The sequence below is a fragment of the Parasteatoda tepidariorum genome, chromosome 5, assembly GCF_982258835.1.
Source record: "Parasteatoda tepidariorum strain Cologne lab strain chromosome 5, Ptep-v5.0, whole genome shotgun sequence".
Taxonomy (NCBI): Eukaryota; Metazoa; Arthropoda; class Arachnida; order Araneae; family Theridiidae; genus Parasteatoda; species Parasteatoda tepidariorum.
The window spans coordinates 35,813,590-35,839,905 of NC_141759.1; the positions used below are offsets into that span (position 1 = coordinate 35,813,590).

A 26,316-nucleotide genomic window follows, 5' to 3' on the forward strand; every position below is an offset into this window, starting at 1 on the left:
TAGAGTTTGGGGCAATATGGAGAATTTTACTTATGTATTTTATTGTTGCTTCAAGTATAAAGTATGTTAGTTTGCAGAATTTCTACTAGATATATGTACAATACACAAAAATATCTTATTAATACAGAAATTGTTTTTCACTAAAAAACTTTCTTATAAAACATTCTTCTGAAAACGATTTGTAAACATACTTTCATTATATTTCCTTAAGTCATTCTGTATACAGTAAAAAAAGTAGACTATGCAGAAAGTTTGATAATCTGATAATTCCAGATACTGTAGCGCAAAAAAATTTCAATTTCTAATGTTATGTCTGGATAAATAATTTTATTGATGTTTATTTCCTGGTAAAACTGCCAAGTTTTAGTAAAAATAGAAATTATTGCAATTGATGTTTATAAAAAATATACAATAATGTTAAAGAGAAGAAAAACTATACTAGTTGTCCATAAAAATTATAAAAGATAAATTTATTAAAAAAATAAATAAATAAATTGCAAAGTGGAGAAACAACACTAGGTAGTAACAGTAAATAAAAATAAGAATTTTTTTAAAATAGTTTACTCTAACACGACAATGTTTATAATATGTATGTTGGAATGATTTGTTTGTATATTGTGGTTTTAGGATTAAAATTTTATTTTTGAGAGTCCAATTAGTTAGATAAAGCCTGGAAATTTTTACAAAACATAAAATTTAAATAAAATTCTTTAAAGCAACTAAAGAGAAGCTATTCAAAGACAAAAGTAACAGTTAAAAATTTAAATGTAAACATAAAATATACAAATACAATTTCATTAAATCATATAAAAATGTATTTATCATTTAAGCATTTAAGACGATAAATGTAAAGAAAATAAACAATTCAAATTAAATGAAAATTTTAAATTTGCAAACATTTCTTCATTAAATCAAATAGAGGCTCAATTTAAAAAAGAAATCATCAAAATTCAAGCATGTATAAGTTACAAATTCATTTTATTGCATAAAAATATTAATTTGCTTTTTAATAATTCATAAAATTTGTTAAGTCTGTTTATTTACAAAATATTAGAAAGGTTGATACATATTGTACGGTTATTCAGTATCAAGGATCAGTATTGGCAGAATTTAAATTTTCAACAAAAGTTTTGAAAATCTCAATGCTTTTTTTAAGGCTTGTTTTATTGTAGTCTGGAATTTTGTTTGGAATATTTGCTTCATCATTCATGTCATCTGCTTTAAGAGTTGAATTATATTCATCAATTTCTTTGCAAAGGCGTCTACAAAATAATTAAATATATTTAAAAAGGTGCAAATAATAAAACTTTGAGATTTTAAAAAAAATTTAGTTATTAATAATTAAACCATTTTAAAATGTAACATTACGTAATTTAAAAAATATTTAGGAAAATGAAAAACATTAAAATGAAAAATTAAAAGAATTAAATTTTTAAATTTTTTTTTTTTTTAAGTTTCTAACTTGTGCACAAAATTTAAAATTGGTATTTTTTAAATTGTTTGTATACTTAACACCAAGGATATGTTAAGTTTTTTTTTTCACTCTGCAGTGAATACAAGATTTTACTAACAATAATCTAGTTAATGTAAATGAGAAAGACAACAAAGAAATAATGTAATAGGCACAACAAGTTTGAATGACAGGCAGATGTTTCTGTACTATAAGTGTGTGTTTTATAGAATAAAAAACTGCTCTTAATACTTGTTTAAAGACTTAGTTTTAGAAAAGAACATGGTGTACAAAAATAACATAGAAACAATGTAAAAATCACCCCCCAAAAAAAAGTAATAGCTTATATGAAAGGGTTAGCAAGTACCTAGTATGCATGTCACACAGAACAAAAAACAACTGATAATACTTGTTACTGAATAATGATTTCAATAAGATGTTACAATTAGATATATTATAATTGAAAAATATTATTTAACACTCAATAATTATTTTTAATCAGAATAATTAACTATCAAAGACTTATTTTCTTATGCATGTAGTATTACACTGAAACCTGTTTTTGTGTGTTTTTTTGGGCGGTATATGAAAATTTCAATCAAATTAGAGCATAATTGAGGAAGTTATCTGTAAAAAAATTAGTAGATTTCATCGGTCTTTTAGTGTTTTCGATTTTGGATATGCATTTCATCACATTACATAAGAATTGCATCAGTCAATTACATTACATAAGTATTGAATTCTGCAATTTCACGATTTAATTGTTGAACACACAAGAATTTTCATGTAAATAAATGAAATGTGCAATATCATTGTGATGGAATTTATGCATAGCAATGCAAAACTGCATTGATCGCTAAGTTGGTTTTTGTTAATGAGATAGTTGACTAGTCTCATGCTTTGCTTTAACGAATAGTTTGAAGAAGTTTACTTGAAGGAAGCAAATAATTGTTTTTTCTTATACCTCTCTGATCTGTGTGACCTCTTAGTTTAACTTTTTGCGTATTTTGCTATATTGAGAACTGTTAAAGCAAAATGAAAATTTTTTGCCCACAATTATAAAATTCCTTTGTCCAAAGATGCCATGCAAAAAATTTTTTTAGTAAATATTTATTATTTTATTTAATAATAGTTGAAAAATTTTGAATTGTACGGTATACAATATTTTATGTCCTTTTAAAATATTTAGTTTTACATGACAAAATGCAAAACTTGAGCGAAATTGAGCTCATGAGAAATTAAATTTTTTATAATCCATCTTTTTTAAAATCGACTTCTCAGAAACTATTAAACCGATTTTGCACTTATTTTGTATGTTAATTTAGATACTTTAAAATGATGTGAAAAGTTGCATACCTTACAATTCAAATTTTTTTTTTTTACTATTATTAAATTAAATAATAAAAAATATTCACTAAATTTTATTTTTTGCATGGAATTATCTTCAGATAAACAAATTTTAAAATTGTGTGCAAAACCTTTTCAATTCGCTTAAGAAGATTTCAAGATATGGCAGATAATACAGAAAAAGTAAAAATAACATTAAGCAGGGTTGCTAACTACTGGCTTTTTGTAAAATTTTTTAAAGAGTGGTTGACATTTAAAAACCAAAGCTTTCAGATATTTCCGAAATTTTGCCAATATTTTAAAAGCCTCAAAACGAAAGAGCTAGAATGAAGTGGCATTGCATACGAACTTTTAAATCATTAATGAGTAGTGCTGTGGAAAATAAGTTTAAATGAATAAAATAATACATTAAAACAATAACTTATTATCACTAGAAATTTTTTTTTTAAAAAAGCGTAGAAAGTTGGCAGCCGTGATTAAGGGATCCAAACTTTGGATCGCTCTGCTGACAAAACTAAGCTGGCAATATTTCCCAAATTGCACCCACCCCTCATGTTTTGGGGGTGCAAAACCCCAATCCAGTGAAATAAAGTATGTTTAGTCAGAGAAAGTATGTTTCTGTGTTTAATTTTGTAACTCAAGATATTGTCTGCACTAATTAATTAATATATTTGAAGTCACCCCCTTGAACCATTAAGAATGAGTCCTAGAACATTAAGATATGTTAAAAAGTTAGTCAGGATGCTCTGGTTTTTTTTCTATTTGACGAACTGTACTTTAGTACAAATTACTTATTGAGTTGACAATTACAAATACCATATTAAATTTTATAATCAAATGCTTTTAAGTGTGAATACTTAAACCAGAGATTCTGATCTCTGGTTGGAGTTTTAAGTAGCAAACATTAAAAATTTTATTTGTTTCCTCAAGCTTTTTGAGTAGTTTAACAACAAAATGTATTTCTGCTAATTTAAGACACTATGAACTAATTAGGAATAAAAATTAGTAAGTCACATTTTGTTTTGTATTTTGAAATGTTGTCAAATGAAATGAGAAGGATGTGTATCATAATAATGTTATTAAAAAAGTCAAAATTTTATAAACTAAGTAGAAATGACAGGTAACACAATAAATAATTGTAATAACTGCCAAAAAACCATCAGAAAAGATGAGAATTCGCGACAAAATAGAGTAAGAACATTGCATATTAAAAATGACAGAATGAAAGACGTCGAAGTGGCCAAAAATATCAGAAAACTATGTGAATTACCATATTAAATCCTTATGAATCAGGTGTGTATAGTTTACAAAAAATTCGTAGTAGTTGGAATTTCTGTTTAAACTGACACTTAAATTCTATTTTTTAATTTAATATTTTTGTGTAAAACTAAAATAAAGAAAAAGAGTAATTTTTTTGAAAGATCAGATTGTAAAAATTTATAGCTTTCTGGTACTATATTAAATTTAATTTCTTTAAATTTAGTTCTGATAATGCTTATATTTAAGCAATTTTTTTTGTTCCCTTTTACTAAAAACGATCACCAAACGCAATACCAGAAAGAAACTGAACAAAATGGTGGTTTTTCCATTTTGTCCAGCTTTTTTCCTGCTTTACTCTAGTTTGTACTAGTGTCCTAGAAGAAATAGGTTCCTTCATGACAATTATGTTTCAAAATATAGTAAAAGAAAATTTAAAATACTTACGATATGGTTGGTACATCAAAAGGATCAAAAGAATCAATTTCATTTGGATCAATGGGAACACATACACGGCCTGTTTTAGGATGAACACAAAATGGAGCTTTTAACAAATGGTTTAAACCTTTTGTTACATTGATATCCAACCTGGGATAGCATAACTGGAACATTACTTCAGTAATGAAATGTTTAGAACGATTCTTGGAGCCTTTCTATATTAAAATAAAAAGTACAGTACTTTCTTTTGCAGAAAAGTTTTAAAAATAGAGCATAAAAGGGTAGTTTTATAGAAAATAATTTGAAGATACACAATCCAAAAAATAAAATATCATAGAAACAGGGTATCTGCTACATTTTAGATTTTCAAATTCATGACTAATTCCAAGAATTTTTCATGACTTTACGAAGTTACTATTTTCTCTGACATAAACACAATAGTAAATTTAAAAAAGCATAATAATAACATTGATTGAAATTATAGGTGTAACCGAAACTGTTATACTCTGCATCTTCATATTTATAGATTTTTAATTTAAAAAACAGAGAAAATAAAGATCTGAAGCAACAAAATAGCTCAGAAGTAATTGTTTTTCCACAGAATTATATTCTAAAGATACTTTTTCCTGTTCACTGGAAAGGAAAGAAATACTCCCAATTTTTCTGTTCTCATTTCGGAATAAAAATAATTCATTAATCACTGGTTTGCTTCAACTAGAATTTTAAAAGATAAAATAAAAAAATAAATAATAAAAATTCTGAAATCACAGAAGTTTAAAAGATAATTCGCTCTAGAAATGACGCTTTTTTGTGAGTTTTTTTTTCATTTTTCGAAAGAACATGATAAAAACATTTTATATTTTCATAAAATATGACTGTGAGTGGGGAGTTTGTTACAAATTCAGATATTCGGAACACCAAGAAATTGGGGGAGGGGTAAATTCCAGTTTAATTAGATATTTTGGCGACCTAAATTCATGACTTTCCATGACTTTTTTTTAAAAAAAATAGATAAAATCATGACAAATTTTGTTCATTACCAAAATTCATAACTTTCCATGATTTTTCATGACTTTCCAGGTGCGCAGATACCCTGTAGAAAGTCTAAATAAAGTTGATAAATCATAATTTCGAAGAACAATTTAAAAACTTGACATTTGTTTTTTGTTACGTAAGAAAAAGCCTTGGTGCAAAGTTCTGAAAACTTTAAAAAGCTTTATATAAGCAGCTTTTAAAAGAAAATCAAATAAAAATTTCTTTAAATCTGTCTACTCAACAAAACTAAAAATTCAAATCTTATAGCTGTGGTGGAACTTGAATTTATAAATGTTGAACAGGGTGACCAATCAAAAGAAAAATCAGTCAAAAAAGATATAAAATAGCAAAATTTTCTAAATAATTTTTTCCCAGTTTATTATTAAAAATGAACATTAAAAAGAATGTAGTTTAAAATATACATGAATGGTTATGCTAATACATAGTAATAGTTACGAATTCCTTATTATTCAGATATTGAATATTGATAATTAAATAATATAAATTAAAATTTAACCACTTTCTAGACTCACCTTCATCGCATTTAACATTCAGTCATTTACATTATAGTTACGATGGATAAATATGCCAACTTGGAGGAATTTCTTTGGTTTCAATTTCAGCCAATTTTTTAGTGGATCAAACATGTTTTGTGTATTGAATAAAGTTGAGTTTTCAATTTCAGAAAAAAATATTTAGTATAATTTAAGTTGACTATTATTTTTTAAATGAGTCAACAAATTTTATAAATATATAAAGTTTCTTAATAATTATTAACTGATATAAATAAAGACAAAAAATGATATATGTATAAAAGGATTCTCAATCCTTAAGGTATTTTCCCTTATTTTTCTATGTAAAATAGCTCTGACTGAAAAAGCAAATAACACATTAATGGAGCAAGCTACAGAAGTTACAATAGTCTCACACAGATAAATGTTCCCTGGCAAGACAAGTCTTAATGAAAAAAGAGTAATCTCTTTACTAGGCCATTTAATACTTTAACTGCCGACCCGGAACTCATGTAGGAGTATGAGTCGTTTCCTTAACTATGTATGTTTTTTTCTTTTTAGTGTGTTCAATAAAGATTCTGTGTTTGACAGGAAGATATTTTGTACAATTCAGGTAGCGAATCAGTTGTTGAAATAAGGAGCATCACCAGTTAATACGTTAATAATTCAAAACAAGCCATTTTTTAAAAAAGTGTACACAATGCAAAATATTATTAAAAAATTTGATTTGGTTTCATTTAGGAGATATTTACATGTTCTTGTATTTTCAGAACTAGAAAATAAGCAAAAAATTAAAAGAAAAAATTATGCCAGATTTGCAACTATTGAATTTCAATATTTGTTATTTTTCAATAATTTTTACAAAATCTTTATAGTAATACTCTTGATTTCCATTGCATGATATATGAGAAAAAATATTTTTGTTATGTAGAAAAGCTGTCATTTTAATAACCCTTGATAAGTAAATTTAAATCACTTTTGCTAATCTTTTTACTGATAGACTTATTAAAAATATACTTATTCTTATACTTCCTTTATGTCAAACAAATTAGTATAGCTTAAAGGAAATACCAAATCATAGAAATACATAGCTTTGTCAAATGTGCATTTTAAGAATGGCCTCAGCATTATTGTTCACAAAGAGAATTTTTTTACTAAATTAATGATGTACTACAACTTTATAGTTCAGAGTTCCCACTTATCTTGTAATGTTTTCGAGATAGAGAAGATAAATCTGCAGTTTTGCACTGTAAGTAGTTTCATCTTGAAGTGAATACTCGCTTTACAATTAGATACTATGTTTATACTAGAACTGCAGCAATTCTGCTATTTAGTCAGTGGATATGGACTTGAAAGGGCAACAGAATATTGTTAAATAAATAAGTAAATTAGGACAGTTCTAATCATAACAGTTAAAAATAAAGAGTTCAAAATTTTTTATTTAAATCATTTTAGTCTATTTTATTTATTTAACTGTACACAAAAAATGATTAAAAAATACTCACTTGATGCATTACTGTTTCTTCAACTTCCTTAATGACTTTCCACTTTTTAGCACTACCACTTTCATTAATTAAGCCACTTTTCAGTATGTCTTTACCAGTTATTTAACATTAAGTAAAATGACATGATTAACAAAAAGTAAGACAATTATAACTTGAAGTAGTGCAATTAAATCCTTACTTATTAGCACTACCACTTACATCTTAAGCCACTTTTCCATCATGTCTTTACCAGATATTTCACATTAAGTAAAATGACAGGATAATCAAAAAATGAGATATTTATAACTTGATGTAGTGCAATTGAAACCTTACAAAATAAAATGGCTCATTAGATTTAGCTGACAAATAAAAGTTTAAATTTTCAATTCAGTAGAAACCCAAATAATTTAACTACACATTTTAAGTATAAAAAGTAAATTTGAATAATCATTAAAGAAACATAAAATTTGCATGAAAAATGGAAAAAGATATTCTTGAACAAATAAGTTTAGAGTAAGAATCCAAAATTAGTATCTTGCACGGAAAAAAATTACTTTAAATAACACAAGAAATAAAGAATATTTTTACTCCGATATTAAAAAGTTTGCATTTTTTGTAGTCTGAAATTATAAGGAAAAAAATTTAAATGAAAAATGCCTAGTTTCAATAAACTAAAATATTTAACTACAATTTAAGTACATATATTAAAAGGATATTTTGATCTAAACACATGGAAATGACTTTCTCACAGTTTTCAGAACTCTCAAAGAAATCTTGTTTATTTATTATAAGATCTTCAAAATACTCTTTAATGATTGTGTCAGCTTCACTAAAATAAGAAGACACTTGAATTAATAATAGAAAATTCATAACAATCGTATGAGAATTGAAAGTAGTAACTTTAATAATAAAATGAATAGAGTTTCAAATTTTATAACTTTTCTACTAAGTTAAAACTAGGAGGCTGAACATAAGAAGGATTGAAGGTCAGGGGTGATTGTGGGCCCAACTAAAAAATCCTGAAAATTTCTTGAGTAAAATCATTCAAAAAATGTATATCTTTATAAATTTAAATCATTGTTCAAAACATGATATTCTGAAAGAATTATATGCAGCATAATTTAAATGAATAATTATGTGTAAGTTTACTTTTATCTCTAATCACATTTATTATTCTACCAGAAAAAATATTTACAAATGAAAGAGATGCCAAGTATAAATTCTAGTTCTAATATTTTTAAATAAAATATACAAGAATTTTTATATATAAATGTGATCGATGATTTTTTGAAACTCCTGAACTTTAGAATTCCAGAAACTTTCGGATTGCGGTTAGTGAAAAATCCGGAATGCAATCACCCCTGGAAGGTGCCAATTTGGCCTTCTTCACATTGTTTGTATGTAGATTAATTACACGTCCAAAATCTCAAAATAGAATCATATTTAATCTAATAAAAACCAATTATAGACTTGATCATCAAAATTCTATGGTATTTTATTCAATTTGAATTATACAAAAATATTTGATTAAACAGAAAACTGACTTTTCAATTATATTTATAGCATATTAGTTTCTAAGATTTTTGAGTCTCCTTTTCTCAATAAATAATAATTATACATATGTTAAAATACTTTTAACCGACCAGATTTATGGGCACATGATGCGCCCACTTAAAGCTTGGGGGGAATTTGTACACTAAATAAAACGAATAGTTTTTTTTTGGGGGGGGGGGAATTTAGACGAGAGAATTTTTTTTTAAGTACATAAATAAAAGAAGCAACGTAGCACTATTTCGAACAAGCTAACATGGAAGGGGGAAGTCAGCAAATTTTTTTTGGGGGGGGATGAATGCACCCAAGAGCTTGGGGGGGATGGGGGCCACTGTATACATTTCTATAAGGCTAACATATGATTATTAAATAACCACTTAAATTGGATCAAATTAAGAAAAGTCAGAAATACTCAACACTTTCAGAAAGTTACTTCTCTAAATTACAGAGTAAAAAAGAAAAAAAAAACGAGAGGGGCCAAATTGTCTTCCATCTGTTGTTCTAATGTTAAAAACTATGTTAAACATTGTGTTAAAACATCATTAACATTATGTTCAAACTGACACACATATTAACAGAACTGCATTTTAGTATAATATTCTTAACTGAAAAAAAAAAAGAGCATAATTTTAAGTACTTTTACGCTAATTTACTAGCAACTTTATTTTGCACAAACTGAACTAAAAATGTGTATTAAAAACTCTGTCAAAGAGAATGAGATTTCAAAGGTAATTGGATCCACTTTTTCTAGCATTTTCAATGGTATAATTTTGTTACTAATCTGTTAAAGAAATTGCCTAAATGCTAGTAGCAATTGAAGTAATTTATTTATAAAATTTTTTTCTTCATAAAAATAATTTTTTTAAAATTTTACTAATTACTAACATATGTGCAGTATATATATTTATGTATAGATAGTGGAAGGTGGAGTAATACCAAGCAGCTAACATTTAAAAGGCTTTGGGAGATTGATTTAACCAAGATATTTATTGTCCAGTTATGTACAATATATATTTTTTGATAAGTCATAGATATATTAGTTTTTTTTTAAAATTTTTATAAAGGATTTTTTCTAGAAAAAGTCTTAACCACCCAGTTTTACCACACTGGTGCGGTAAAAAAGGGTACACACGTTAAAATTAAAGAAATACTAGAATTTCAGTGAAAAGTAACAGGCATTTCTATTTTATATAGCAATTTAATAAAATTATGCATGTTATTTACACGTGATACAGTTCAGACACTTAAGGGGTAGGGGGGAAAAGAAGGACAATCGTCTTGCGGGCCCAACCGAAATTGCTGATTAATATTTTCTTCAAAAGAAAATGGCTGAAAATTTGTTTTTATCTATTTAAAAACTCAGTCTTCAAACATTCAATAAAATATGAAAATAAGGCTTTTTGTGCTTTGGAAAGGGGCCCAATAAATTTTGTCATTAGGCGCATGAAACTTTTGTTCAGCCTTGGATGCAGTTACATTCTTCTACCGTTGCACTGCAGCTTACGTGGTCCTAGAATAGACGCACATCAAGGGGTGGGATCAGGCAGAGTAGTACCAGGTTTTACCGTGTAAGCAGAGGTTATCCAAACGACACAGTACAGTTCTATTTATTGAGTTAAATATTTATTGTTTGTTAGGTAATAAATTTTTAGTATACGTTTAAAATGCTAGAAAAAAAGTAATTTGCACGACTGTAATGACCAAAAAATAAGGGTAGCTTGAAAACCTGAGAGCATTAGAGAGTTGATATAGTAAAATTAACTTATGTACACAGGCCATCAACAACATGCATTTATGGTAGATCCTTATTGACTAATTAAGTGTAACTCACAGTTACTCCACAAGAAAATGGAACTAAATTTGCAAAAATCAAGGTTTCCAGTTCTATTCCACTACCCAGTTCCATCCCACTCTCACCTATGTATATATATATTAAATATGAAATAAATAATGCAATATTAAAAATAAATATTTATTTAGAATGTTGCATTTGTTGAATCTATTATTTAATTTTAACATCACGATCGTATATATTTCAGGGATGAGATTAGCCAAAAGGCAAAAAAGCTGAATTTCCACGATAGTAAATTGTACGCAAGCGCAGCCCTTTAATAATAAATTCCAGACAGTTTAAGGTAATAAATAATGTGTTGACATACAATTGCTTACTAATCTATTATTATAAAAACGACTACATTGATACTTAACATTTAGTGAAAATAAAAATTACCAATTGAAAAAATAAAGCTGGAAATTATATTTTTCCTCAGTTCACATATTACTTGAAAAACTACTTGGTTTAGCAAATTAAAACCACTGAGAATATACATTAATATTTCATTTCTTTTAATAAATACTGTTATGTGATTTATAGCAAATATATCAGTAATATTACTTTTTAAATTATATTGGGAAAAAAAAAACTTTAACAATGAACCAAATCATTATGTTCATGTTATAGTCTAATCTAACTACAGCCCTTTGAAACATATCAATAACAGTGAAGTAAAAATATATAGTAACTCCTTAACATACAAAAATTGGTATTTTAGTTTGAAAAATTACATGACAATCAGCAACTGTTTAGATAATTGTTTTTTATTTGATAAGAATTTTGCATTTTATAGCATAAATAACAGCAATTACAAATAAAAATTTGATGATGAGTTAACTCTTTTAACTATTAACTCTTTTTCCAACAAAAAAAATTTAAATTGAATCCCTTTTTAAGTTATTGCTTTTGTTTCCTATATCTTTTATGTTTGCTATATTTAGTCGTTAGTCCATTTTCAAACATTTTGTGACAAATCCTATTTTTTCTTCTTTGCTAGCACAGAATGTAAGTTTTGAATATATTCCCTTCCAGTTTCTCTGATGTTGTAACACTTACATATACATACTAATAATCGTCGTTAGAAAAACAGTCACTTTTATAGTAACTAATTTTTTAAAAAAAACTTACTTCTTACAAGAATCGCGAGAGTTGATCTTAAAATTGTGTGAATATGAATAACAATTATGGATTTTGAAATCACATGAATATGAAACTAGATATACGATTTTGAAAATGAGAAAATACAAACTGGGATATAGAATTTTTAAAACGCGTAAATACAAATCCCGATTCATAATTTTTAGATCGCGTAAATACGAATCATGATGCGTAATTTTTAGATTGCATAAATATGAATTATGATGCATAATTTTTAGAATGCGTGAATGCGAATCCCAATGCCATATTTTAAAATCACGTATAAATGAAAATCAATGTTTGATATTATAAACAGCATGAGCAAATCAAGACATTGAATTTTAAACTTGCGGGAATACGAATCGCTTCATAGATTTTTAAAAAGGCGTAAATACGAAGCACGACGTACAATATTCAAATCGCGTGAATAAGAATCTCAACACGCAAATATGAAAAGCTATGTTTGATATTAAAATCGTGTGAATAAGAATCGAGATATTGGCAGACTCCAGGCTTGGGACCTCTAAATGGCTTGTCAGAAACAGCGTCGTTTGAACTACAAAAATCGGATCTATCTGGAGGGCGGGTAAAAAATTCGGAAAATCTTATCTGCTGCGAGTAAAAGGGGAGAAAATAGCTAAAATAAGTAAAAATGAGAAAGGATTGGTAGCTATGTAGTTTGAATTTTGTGTTTCTCTTTGAAAATGGGTAAGTTTTCTGAAAAAGCGGAATACTTATAAAAAAAAGTGAAATTTTAAAAAAATCTGAAATTCAAGAGATAAAAGTGAAAAAAGCGGAAATCAGCTAAAAAGCAGAAAAATCTCATCCCTGATATTTAAACTTAGAATACAACATAAGGGAAAGAAGAGATAATTTAAGATCGATTTACGCTACTAAGTAAAAAGACTAAAATATTAAATACTAAAAAAAAAGAAAAGATTAAAATACTAAAAAGAATAAGTTAGTAAAATAAATTCAGACTAAAATAATGATCAACATTATTAAAGTTATCTCAGTGCAACCGTTAAGAATTACAACAAAAAAAATCATCTTGTTAAAACGTATCTCTTAGTCTCGAATTAAAGAAGATGTTACTTATTATTTTGTGATCTTAATAAGGCCATATATGATCTTAATATGGCAATCATACAACGTTTGATGTATATGTGCAATAATGCCTCTTCACTAAAACACAATGTTCAACAGATAATCACCACTACTGCAATATTTCTTCCATAAAACTAAAACAAATGTCTCCATATTGATAATAAAATGTGTTTGTATAATGACGACTAATGAACTTCAAAGTAAGTAAGAATTTATAACTCATGAAGAAAAGTATAAACATTTGTCTTACCCGATGCTTGGATGTAACATTTCAGGTAAATGAACTTTTTTTGATTTATATTCACCACCCTAAAAGAAATGACAGAATAAAGCATAACTGTTTAATAAACCTAATTACTGTCTTTATGCAATCGTTTCCTTGTATTTAAAAAAGTACATTAAAATTTATTTTTATTATCGAGTCCCTTTATCGAAATTAAAATATCTTGATTAATGTATCTCTAAAAACAATTTTTTCGAGCAAAATCATCATAATACTTAAAAAAAAAAAAAGAGAGAAATATGCTTGTGGCCTGTTCTCTGTCATATTTCATAAATATAAATGAAGTAATATTTTGTTAAAAATGTATATACTATTCTGAAAACATTAATACAATAAATTAATCTGAATACATAGATAAATTGCAACAAACTAGTCATACTGTATTAGATTAATTAGAGATCCAGCAAATTTATCACAAACACAAATATTCAAAAATATAAAAAAAATACAAAGAACTGAAATAATAATAGTAAAAAAATAAAAATGTTGCAAAATTACTTTTATTTAATGTTTAGATATCAAAAAGAGAATGGGGAATGAACTTAAAAGTCAATTTATTTTCATACCCTCACAACACTAAGATATTCAACAATGGCTGTCCGCGCAGTTGGGCTTAGTTCTCTAGCTTGTTTATCACACACCCAACAATGAATACCTCTTCTTCCAGAATAAACCCATAAAAGATGATCAAAACCAAAGTCCTCTATAAAAATAAAACAAATGTATAACATTGAATCTTAATTGACATTACAACAGTATTTAACTAGAAAACAGTATCAATGAATAAAAAAAGTACATATTATGTTCTTTAGTATAACCCCCCATTAAAAACAACCCTTCCATTTTATGATTTGCAATTGCAATTTTGTTTGCCATTTTATGCTGTTTATAGATGCAATGTTATTTTAAAGTTTATTAGAGTGTCAAAACTGCACCATTTATTACAATAGTGCAGGGTTTGAAAAAACCCGGGGATTTTTGAAAAAACCCAACCCGCCTGGGTTTTATTGAAAAAACCCGGGGAAAATTGGGTTTTATTTGAAAAAACCCGGGGAAAATTGGGTTTTTTCATTTAGTGCTCATAAATTTTACTGTGAAAATATTTTTATTTATTAAATAGTATTGTATAAGTAAACACTAAAATTTCATCTGACTTTTACCTGTAATAAAATTAAACTGGAATAAATATTTAATGGTCTTCAATGTTTTTATAATACGATTAATAGAAAGTGAAATTAAAATTATGTATAATTATAAAGAGTATCAGTTACTTGTCCCTTTTTTCAAATATTTAGATAAATATATGCATTTTAACTTTATAGTTTCAAAAAACAAATTAATCTTAAAATTATTAAAAAGCATATATAAAAAGTTATAGCTCATTTTTTTAAAATCAGATAATAAAACTTTAAATTTGTTTATTGTTGTTTAATGTATCACTTAATAAATTTTTGTTTGTTTGATTTCAATATTTTTAAACATGATTAAAAGAAACAAAATAAATTGTATTCAAATAAAATCTTAAAAGTATTTAAAAAATCTTAAAAGTAATATTTTAATTTTTAACTGTTTTTTAATTGTGATAAACTTTCTCCAAATAGTTAAAAATTGTCAGCAGATGTTAAGAGTTAACTTAAAAAAAAGGTCAATTTTTTCCTTTATTATTATTATCATACAACAGATTCAAAGTGTCTACATTTCTCTCTTAGATGGCAATACACTTTTACGAGTTTTGTAGCTTTATCTATTCCTAATCTATTTAGAAGTTTACTCTGCACCAAACCGAAAGTTGAAAAGTGTCTTTCGATAGAGACAGAAAATGCTGGTGCCGAGTGCAAAGAAAAAAGAATTGACAGAAATTTTGTGGAAGCTAGGAATTTTATTTATTTACTTATTTATTTATTTTTTTGCCATAATTTTCCACTATTTTTTGATGAAAACTGTTCAATAACAGTGTCAAGCATCATTGATTTTGGAAAGTATTCAGGATCGGAAATTTTGGATGCCATAACACGTGGCAGAAATTCTGGATGATGCTTAGAAAGACAGCTTTCTGCTAATTGGTCTTGTTTATCATTTAAAAATTGTCCCCTTGTTTCGGGATCCAGGATGCATATGCTGATAAATGATGTGGCTGAACAGCCTGATCTTTTAACAAAATGTTTATGGGATTCTAATTCATAACACGATAGTAAGTTAATTCATATTTCAACAGGTTCTGAAATTGAAATGTTTTCTGGTTGAAGCTTTTTTAAAGCTTCAGAAACAATTGATATCTGTTTTTCCCAATTGATAGTTTATTGGTAAAGCCCAACATTATTTAATTTTTTTGACATATAAAATTGTTCAAGAACAATCTCTTCATATTTATGGTAATTATTGGCAAAAGTTTTTACGCGCTCACAATATGAATTCCACCTAGTATCATTGGTCATCAAGCAGTTTTTTTCATTTGCCCATCCATGTGCTTGAAGCACATTTCTAAAATATTTGTTAACTTCAACGATATGTCCAATGATAGTATTAGGAGATACTTCTTTTTGAACCAAATTTAAAAAAAAAAAACAATTTGTGAAAAAAACCACCAAGTGGGTTTTTTCAAAGTGGGCCCACTTGGGGAACCCTGGTTATATGTATTTTATATTAAGTTTAAATGGCGCATTATCACTAATACATATTTGAATCTTCTTTATTTTTCAGTACATTACGTTTCATAATTTTTTAACTCAAGAATTATAAAATATAAATGCAGTAATATAAAAGGAACAAGTTTATTAATCTTTTTGTTTTCACACACATTTATTTACTATTTTTATTAAACATATGGATATTAGCCATTATAAAATTATAATCTGTAAATATTTATAATCAGTAAAAACTAAAATTTCATCTGACTTGAGTTAAATAAAAAACTGAAATAAATATTTAATGGTCTTACATGTTTCTATAATAAGATTAATAGAAAGTGAAATTAAAACTACGTATAATTATAAAGAGTATCAGTTACTTGTCCCATTTGTTTTCAAATAATTAACCCTAGAAAAGGATTTCATTTTTAGATAAATAATTTTAAAAAATTCTCCTATAAAAAGTTTTAGCTTTTTTTTTCTTAAGCTAGAAAATAAAACTGTTTAAATTTGTTAATGTATCACTTGGTAAAAAAAGAAAAAAATTGTTTCTTTTCAATTTTTTTAAATATATTATATTATTATATTACCTGTATGTATTATATTACCTGTTTATTAATATATAAAGCATGCAACTATAGTTGAAAAATTGATCTTTTCAGACTATATTATTTAAATTTTTATTTGATTTAATATCATTAAAATATTACTTTTTTGAAAAAACCCACTTGAAGTTTTCAATAGCACCTACTATAAAAATTATATGAATATTTGAGTTTCTTTTACTTTACTAATATTAAAAACTTAATCATATAAATCATGCAACTCTATTTGACAAATTTATGCTGCACAATAAATTATATAAAAATAAATGTGAAACAATAAGTTCTAGTAAAAAAAAAAAATTTTTTTTTGAAAAAACCCACTTATCGTTCCAAGTGGGTTTTTTCAAGGTGGGCCCACCCAATAAAACCCGGGCGGGTTTTTTCAAAGTGGGCCCACTTGGCGAACCCTGCAATAGTGCAACCAAAATTTAGTCACTTGATTTAGAAAAGTTTTAAAGAAAAATTATTGAAACCATCGTTTTCTTTGGTACCCCTATGTAACAAATGTAAAGAAACCCTCTTTGAATGAAAAGGGAGTAATATGACCCCCAAAATTCACATCCAAGTTTTAGGGGGTAGTTATTTAATATCAGTCATAATCTGTGTAACATTCTTTTCAAAATACACAATAAATTTATCAACAGTATTTTCATTGGTTTAAAATGACATGCATCCTTTTTGGGAAATGCCAGTTGCCTTGCATGTATTTTATAATTAAAACATGTGGTCTTTACAGTTATCTTGACTTATGCAGGGGTGATTGTGAGCCCAACTCAAAAATCCTGAAAATTTCTTGAGTAAAATCTTTAATATTTCAAAACTTGAAATCTAAATAAATTTTGTACAGCATAATTTAAATGAATAATTATGTGTAAGTTTACTTTTATCTCTTATCATGTTTATTATTCTATCAGAAAAAATATTTACAAATGAAAGAGATCCCAAGTATAAATTCTAGTTCTAATATTTTTAAATGATATATACAAGAAATTTTATGCATAAATGTGATCGATGATTACTTGAAACTTCTGGACTTTTGGATTTCAGGAAACATTCTGACCGTGATTAGTGAAAAATCCAGATTTTTTCCGGAGCACAATCATCTATATTTATTGAAAATGGCAGCCCCGAACCATCATATCATTTTTAACCAATGAAGTATTATTTTAAAAGGAGCTTTTATACATACACTAGTATATAAAAAAGTTACATTATTATTAACTTTTGTTAAAAATGGCTCTGTTCAAAATGGATCAATTTTTTTTAGCTAGGGGCAAGAACATTTATTTTTGATCTACATACGTTGATCTTTATATTGAGCATTGACTGTATTAAGGAATCCATATCTGTTGAAAACTCAAAGTGTAAATTAAAACACAATATTATAAAGTACAGATTATGAAGAATAAAGGATTAAAAGCAGTCTCATAAATTTATCAAAATAGAGTGAAGTTGGATGAGTTGACCTGCGATATAAGTCGCATAACCTGTTAACTTGAAAATTAGTTACATAATTTGTAAACTAGATTTAAAATGAAAGAAAATAATTTATAAAATATACACAACAAAGATTATAATGATGTTGGATACAGGGAAAAATTAATGGTCACCATCAACTGACTAAATATAACATATGGTGTCAGAAGATTTCACGGCATTCTGAATTTTATACGTCATGCTTGTTACTTTACATTTTTCTTCATTTTAGAAATGAATTATATAATGTTTACCACATTTTGAGAAATGTTTCAAAAGAAATGTTTAGTAATATTACTAACAACAGTTTTTTTTAAAAATTGTTAAAACTTTCAATATTTGAAAAATAAACTACACTGTTAAATGGGCCAGTGGGCACTGTTAAATAGTGGCCACTAGCAAGTTACATTATTTTTTAATTTTGTTACCATAGTATGGGAGTATCGAACAAAATTATATTGCAGAAACATACCTCTTAAAGCTCGATCAAGAATCTTTAAAGCAATGGTCATAAAAACCCAACATTTTCGACAAATATCAGCTCCGCTACAACATGTCCGAATTTCATCATAATCTGTCATATCAATATCAAAAACTAGCTCTTTTTCGACTGGATGGAAATTTGAGGCAGTTCGTTGGTCACTTGGCTTTAAAAAATAAATAAAAAATATAAATATTTCAGGTACAATATAGTTAAAATAAACATTTCATTATATAAATGTCACTATAACTATAAACTCATTTCATTCTTAGAAATACTAAAATAAAGAAAACCAGGTTAGAATTAGGGCAAACTTTTATGATATCTAAATAAAAGTTTTATTTTGTAGGGTGACCAGGGGTAATTCACGATCACTCTGTTTCTGGGGTAAATAATGATCACCTAAGTTTTATTTTTAAAAAAAAATTTTTTTTTTAATTTGAGACCTGGACAAGAATGCTTATACACTTCACTAAAGTATAACTACATTTACTTAATAATAGTTTTTTGTTTAATCTAACAAAATAAGTATCTTTTAAACTGCTTTCTGTATTTTCCATTTCAAAGATGGGTTCCAAAAAGTGCACATTTCTGCAAAGATCCTCCTCCTTCTCTTAATAATAAATATTTTGAGTTACTTTCTATTTCTTTGATATAAAAGTAGTGTAAGCTTTTGTTTAATTGTTTCACATCTACTGTAAACATTATAATTGATTATAAGAAACTATATCAAATGTTGCCCCCTACAGATGGGGTAATTATTGATCACTGGGGTAATTCCTGATCATTGTCATTTCTTCTTATAAATAGTATATAAATTAGCTAATAAATAACTAATTGTCTTTTCTTAAATAACAGTTCATATTTATTAAGTGGAACAACTATAAAATATATTTTATCTGCCATCACAAAATTTGTTTTTAACTGTATACCAGACTGTATTCTGATTTGCACCATTTCTGGTTTGTCTTACCTTGCTTCTATCTTAATTTTATGTGTGTACATTGTTAGAATAATTTTTAAGTTTATAAATTAGCCTAGTATAAATATGGTGAGAAATTATAAGCCTAAAAAGGATACTAAGCTTCTAGAAAGCAAAATTAGTGAATTTCTTTTAATGATTGAAAATGAAAATTTCAGCGTGAGAGCTGCTGCCAAAGCTGTTGACATACCTTACTTAACTTTACACTTTCCGTTAATGAAGTTAAAAAATCCAGCAAAAGTAACCCATGTGTGAACTCTCTCATATTTCAGCAGAACATGAGAATGAGTTGGCTGATTGCCTGAAATGTATGGCACGATGCAAAGATCTTTGGAAAATTTAAAGTGTTGATCTTTCTTCTTGCTTTTAAATAAATTGTTTTATTAGCTGCTTAAACATATCTTTTTGGTTCATTTGCTTGATCTTGATGTCTTATTTGTTAATTACCATTATATAATTATTTTTAAACAGCCCCTTTACAATAAAAACTGGTGATCAGTAATTACCCCAGAAGTGATCAGGAATTACCCCAGAAATGATCAAGACCAGGGGTAATTCCCGATCACTAAAAATTTAAAATCTTTTAAATTCTAATCAGATTTTTAAACAAAAGAAGGTGACATAGGACTCATCTCATATAGCCTCAAACTTTCAATAAATATTAAAATTCTATCTTGAATAGTTTTTTCCCAAAATAGATGTTTGCATTTTTTGATCAAGAATTACCCCAGGTCACCCTACTTTTCAGTATTTCATATAGTTACAACATTAAAGTAGTTTGAATGCCTGAACAAAAAATTATTACTTTTCTTACAAAACATTTTCTTGTAAAAAATATTGATATTTTAAAAATATTTACAAGCTCAAGTAAAATTTATGGTTAACTTTGAACTTAAATAAAGCATGTTTTAGACAAAGGGTTGAATTATAAAAGTAATTTTCAACAACACATTTTCTGTTAATTTTTCTCTACCACTATGATTTTATTTATTATTATTTGCTTGAAATTAAAAGTGGTATACTTAATATCACCTTATAACGTAACAATTTATGAAAAAAATTTGTAAATGTTTATAAAAAACATATTGAAAATGGGTTTTGTAACTTAACATTTTGTAATTAAACAGTAGGGGAGAGTGGGGATGAATGGGACGGGGGATGAATGGGACAATTGAATTTTTTGTGCCTATATATTGTTTCAAATGTTTGATTCTTCACTTAGTAGATGGCAGCACCCAGCCTAATTTACAGACTAACACCAAAATCAAAAGCTTGCATGCTTGTTTGAACAGGACCTCAAAGTGTGTTTTTCTACATCAAAAGTAAGATTTTTTGTTTTCATTACAATATAGTTTTTTAAAAAAAATATTTACTTGAAGCTAATAATGTTACAATATATTAAAAATCTACTTATTCTAGTGTCAATATCAATCAGAATAGAGAATATTCACTTCCTTTTTTTAGGCCTACTTTTTAATTTATTTCAACAAGTGGGTACAGGGATGAATGGGACAATTGTCTGGGGGTATAATGGGACAGTCCCATTCATCCCCTTCTTAATATAACTTGAAAATTTTGCATCACTATCATGCAATATTCAACTTAATTTCTCAGTGTATTTCTTTTCCATTATTTTAACAAATTTGTTAATATTACACTTACAAAACTTTATAAATATATATTTCAAAATAATAAAAAATTTATATCTTGAAATTATTTTTTTGTTAAGTTGATTAGTTGAAATTTTGAGTTTTTTTTTCTCATCAGCTTCAAACTAAATACTTTTTTAATATATACTGCATTTTAATCTATTTCAAATAATTTACTTTTTGTAAAAAGTTAATATTTTATTTATTTTGTAATATCTATACTTATATACAGCACAGCGTATTGCTATGTAATTAAATTATTTTACATTTAACTTTCATAGGATGCCGCGAAACTGGAAAAAGAAAACAGATAGAGTAAGAGCTTCGATACCCACAATTAAAGAAGCTGTCAATGAAGTGCTTACAAAAGGAATGTCGATAAGAAATGTTGCAAAAGCTTTTAATATGTCAAAATCAACATTGAGTCGTCATGTGACAGTAGCCAAACAGATTCCTAATACAGAATCGTATGAGCCCAACCCAGACATTGGTAATAGAAGAATATTTTCAGTTAATGAAGAAAATGAACTGTGTGGGTATTTGAAAACCTGTTCCCAAATGTGCTATGGGTTAACAACTATTCAAACAAGGAAACTTGCGTTTGAATTTGCCAATTTCTTGGGAAAGGCGCCTGTCGCATGGCAAGAAAATGAAATTGCTGGTAAAGATTGGTTGTCAGGATTTCTAGATAGACAAAGAGAATTATCTATCCGCACCCCCGAAAGTACGAGTCAGGCAAGAGCATGTAGCTTCAACAAAAACAATGTGTCCATTTTTTTCCAGAAATTAGAAGGTCTGCTGCAAAAATATAAATTTGAACCAGCAGATATTTATAACTGCGATGAAACAGGCTTAAGTACAGTGACTGAATGTCCTAAAATTATAGCTACAAAAGGAACAAAACAAGTTGGCCAAATTACATCAGCAGAACGGGGGCAATTAGTTACGATGTTAAATTTCATAAATGCCATTGGAAATACAATTCCACCTGTTTATGTTTTTCCTCGGGTTAATTTTAAGAATTTTATGCTTGAAAATGGACCATCAGGAAGTTTAGGTCTAGCTCATCCAAGTGGCTGGATGACTGCTGAAAATTTTCGGAAGTCAATGGAACATTTTGTCAAATACACCAAATGCACTAAAGAAAAACCCGTATTATTGATAATCATGACAGTCATGTTAATATTCCAGTCATTTCTTTTGCAAAAGAGAATGGTGTTGTGATTTTAACTTTTCCTCCACATTGTACGCATCGAATGCAACCACTGGATGTTGCAGTTTACAGTGCCTTCAAAATGAAGTATCGCATTGCGCAAAATAACTGGATGACAAACCATCCAGGAAAGACCATGAGCATTTATAACATTGCTAAGCTTTCGAATGAAGCATTTACATTTGGATTTTCAAAAGAGAATATAATTTCTTCTTTCAATAGAACTGGCATATATCCCTACAATTCAGAAATTTTCTCTAATACCGACTTTCTTGCAGCCTTGGTGACAGATAGGCCTATAGCCAGTGAAGTCCCAACAGAACCATGCTCAAGTCTCTCTGGACCACCTGAAGAAATTTCTGTGTGTTCACAAAGTCCTCTCACAGGTATTCGACCATACCCAAAAGCTTCTCCCAGAAAGGCAGGGCGTAAAGGAAGAAAACGAGGAAGGTGCCGTGTGCTGACAGATACGCCAGAAAAGCTAGTTATTGAACAACAAGAGATGGCAAAAGTAAAGAAATTTAGAGTGTCAAAGAGTAAAAAGCCAAGAAAGGGATTTAAAAGGCAGCAATTTAGTAGTTCTGAATCCGATTTAGATGATCCTGTTTATTCAAACAGTACAGATGATGAAATTAATATGGATTATGATCCTGTCCTTGACAGTTTAGAGAAAGACATTAATATCGGAGACTACCTGCTAACAAGAGTAGCTGGTAAAAAAGCTATTCACTTTTATATTTCTGAAGTATTAAATGTTAGTTCTAAGGACGAATTTGAAGTAAAATTTTTAAAACGAGTAGGAGCAAACAAATTTGTTCACGGAAATGAAATTTCAGATATTTTGTTGTCGGATGTCGAATGCAAACTTCCCCAACCTATCTCCACTGGTGGATCAGAAAGACAAATAACTCAACTAAGTTTTCAAGTTGATTTTAATTCATACAATGTTAAATAAATTTTTACTTCTTTTCTATTTGAACTTTTCTATTTGTAATATTTTTATTTGTAATATTTTTACTTGTAATACTTTTATTTGTTAATATTTTGCATTTGTAATATTTTTATTTGTAAATCCTTTGTATTGTTAAGTTAACAATTACTACTTATCATCTGAATCAAAGTCAAATAAAGTATTTCCTCATTTCATAAACTTGTCCCATTCATACCCCTTACTGTCCCGTTCATCCCCATCATTGGGATGAATGGGACAAAAAACATACTTTTTAAGAAGCAATATTTTTGCAAGTTAAAACTACAGCTGATTGATTGAGTGCATCTTTATGGATAGCTGATGATTCAAATTATCGTATGGATAAAGTGAAAAAATTGAAAAGTGCTAATTTTCAATAATATTGATCATAAAATGAAATTTGTCCCATTCATCCCCACTCTCCTCACATATCTGTCAAAATATTCAAATGTTTGAAATACTAAAATTGCAATAAAATATTAATTTTACACAATGCTACTAAACCATCAGGCAAAAAACATTTAACTAATTTTATAATAACCAAAAATTAAATAGAAATTTAAAAAACAAAATTTATACTATGTTACACTGATTATCTGAACAAAATCAATTAATTTATATTTTATTCCAATAAAATTTGGTACTAAATTAGTGTTAATGCAACAAAAAACTTTAGGATTATTGAATAAATTTAATTTTTATGTATAACAATTAATTTGTTTTTAAGAAATAAAAATGATATCGTAACAATGTAAAATCTCTCAAAAGGGCATATTTCCATATCATGATCTGTCACGTCAACTACAACTTTCAAATTGATTTTAAACTTGCAAATTTAAAAAAGAAAAAAAAAAACATACAGAGGCTAACTCAGAGGTAACTACAAGTTGTACCCTTCAGTAATTTCTTTTAAAAACTTTAGTGGGCTGCTACCAAGAAGTTGCCAAGACTTGGAGCTTATTCTGCTGCAGATCACGATACAAAAATCCTTACTCCCAAAAGATGATTACAATGCAACAAAACAAGTTATAAATAGATAACAAATATTTAACTTTATGTTAGAAGCAGATTCTGCTATCTCAATAAAGACTCAAGAATAAAAAATTTAAAATATTTCTAAAAAAAACCAAAGAATGGCTTTTTTAATAAAACCTGGGTATTTTTTTTAAAAACTGGATTCTTACTCGACATGAATACACAGCTCCAATGTCGATTTTAAAAGGACATTTTTGTATGATTTCTTTTTTCAATTCCTCTTCGTCCCTAAAAGATTGATAGCGAATGTACACATCATCTCGAAGAGTGAAGGAGAATTCTCGATTAATGAACAGCTTATCTATAATAAATGAACAACATAAGAACTCAGAATTTTAAATTTAATGCACAAAATTAAACAGCATAGTAATATTACATATACAAAACATTATACAATAATATATTTATTATACACAATGTAATATTAAATATAAGAACAATTACCATCATTGTATCGAAGCCATTTATAGTAAAGAGAAAATGGAAACAATCGATTATAGTAGGTAGGTAACAAGTCAGGAAAAACGTTTGCGTCAAAAGACTCATTCATATTTTCGTCTGGAGTATCAACTTCCATTATGATAATTAATAAATTGATTAAAAAAATATAATTTAATGGGCAAGATATTCCGAAGTTTCGCGCTAAATAATTATTTTTGAATGCGCTTTAAGCTGCCTATTTCTGCTAGGCACAGAAGTTGTTGCCTTGCTTACTAACCTGATTGAAGGAAATTTCCTACAAAACTTATGAAATGTATTTCAAATAATAACGGCAACTTCTATTTACAAGTTTTATGGGTGGTGTTTTCTACACTAGGAAGTGAATAGTATTTCTTCTATGCATAGTACTTGTTATACCTGATTTATACCTGTATTAATCATGTTTACGAAAGTCCCGCAGTGGACTGATCGTTAAGACACGGTTCCCAACAGATCACCGAAGTCAAGCATCACTGGCTTCGGTCAGTGTGCGGGTTGGTGACCACTTGGATCAGCTTGCGTAGGGACCGAGGGTGTGCAGTATTGGTCCTCGTTAAACTGTTCTACAGTAAAGTGCTCGACTTCGCGTGCAGGTCGTCGGGTTACCGAAGCGAGGGTGCCATCCCCTCTGTAGAGGATCAAAATTGTAATGGCATGTCATCGGATCATCCTCAGGGATGTTTCCCAGACCGTCGCCAATAGCCCATTGTGCAGATCTAGTGCGACGTAAATGAACAACAACAACATGCTTACAAAGAGTTCTAAGTCTAAAACTCGAAGTGGCTCTCGTTGCGTAGCTTAAAATTTTAAACTTAACATTTGAAAAAAAGAAAAAAAGGAATAGTTATAAAGCATTTATCACCGTGTCAACAATATACTAAGTTTAAAATTTAAACCTAAACTAGTAAGTTAATTTGTAAAATGAACTTGATCTCACGAGGAGATGTTGCTGTTTAAATTAAGAGAAAATTACTCACAAATTTAAATTATCGTAATACTTGTTACTAAATTTTTTTTCTCCGAAGTTTTATTTGTATAGAATAGAGTAAGGAAAAGACTTTATGTTCATTTTAATAAAATTTTGTTTTTATTTAAAATAATAAATAAATTCGAAAATATTTCAAAGTTCACAGATTAACTTTTTTTGCTATGCCAAGGAAATCAATGTTAACAAATTAACGATGAGAAAATAAAGATTTACTTCTTTTATATATATATATATATATATATATATATATATATATATATATATATATATATATATATATATATATATATATATATATATATATATGTTCAGATTATTTCTTATACATATATAAGAAATACACTGAAGAGCCAAAAAAACTGGTATACCTGCCTA

General features: G+C 27.5%; 2 protein-coding genes across 2 annotated transcripts; one reads left to right on the forward strand and one right to left on the reverse strand.

Annotated features, from left to right (window-relative positions):
* Positions 1-961: 961 nt before the first annotated feature.
* Positions 962-25,144, reverse strand: Prim1 (DNA primase small subunit). The gene is made up of 9 exons (XM_043049929.3): positions 24,918-25,144; positions 24,623-24,774; positions 18,616-18,790; positions 14,002-14,138; positions 13,403-13,461; positions 8,240-8,352; positions 7,545-7,642; positions 4,502-4,707; positions 962-1,262 (listed from the first exon to the last, which is right to left on the reverse strand). Exons 1-9 carry the CDS (start codon positions 25,048-25,050, stop codon positions 1,088-1,090), a joined length of 1,248 nt encoding a protein of 415 aa, XP_042905863.2. The 5' UTR covers positions 25,051-25,144; the 3' UTR covers positions 962-1,087.
* Positions 20,831-23,618, forward strand: LOC122272946 (uncharacterized). Its single transcript, XM_043056992.3, has 2 exons — positions 20,831-20,928; positions 21,537-23,618. The coding sequence occupies exon 2, from the start codon at positions 21,538-21,540 to the stop codon at positions 22,477-22,479; it is 942 nt and encodes a 313-aa protein (XP_042912926.2). The 5' UTR covers positions 20,831-20,928; position 21,537; the 3' UTR covers positions 22,480-23,618.
* Positions 25,145-26,316: the final 1,172 nt, after the last annotated feature.

Excerpts from the sequence above, each read along its gene's own strand:
- LOC122272946 (XM_043056992.3), top strand. The coding sequence starts at position 21,538 with ATGCCGCGAAACTGGAAAAAGAAAACAGATAGAGTAAGAGCTTCGATA.
- Prim1 (XM_043049929.3), bottom strand. The coding sequence starts at position 25,050 with ATGGAAGTTGATACTCCAGACGAAAATATGAATGAGTCTTTTGACGCA. Across the intron at positions 24,775-24,917 it reads ATGGCTTCGATACAATGATG|ATAAGCTGTTCATTAATCGA; the intron begins GTAATTGTTCTT and ends CATTTATTATAG. Across the intron at positions 13,462-14,001 it reads AATATCTTAGTGTTGTGAGG|GGTGGTGAATATAAATCAAA; the intron begins GTATGAAAATAA and ends CATTTCTTTTAG.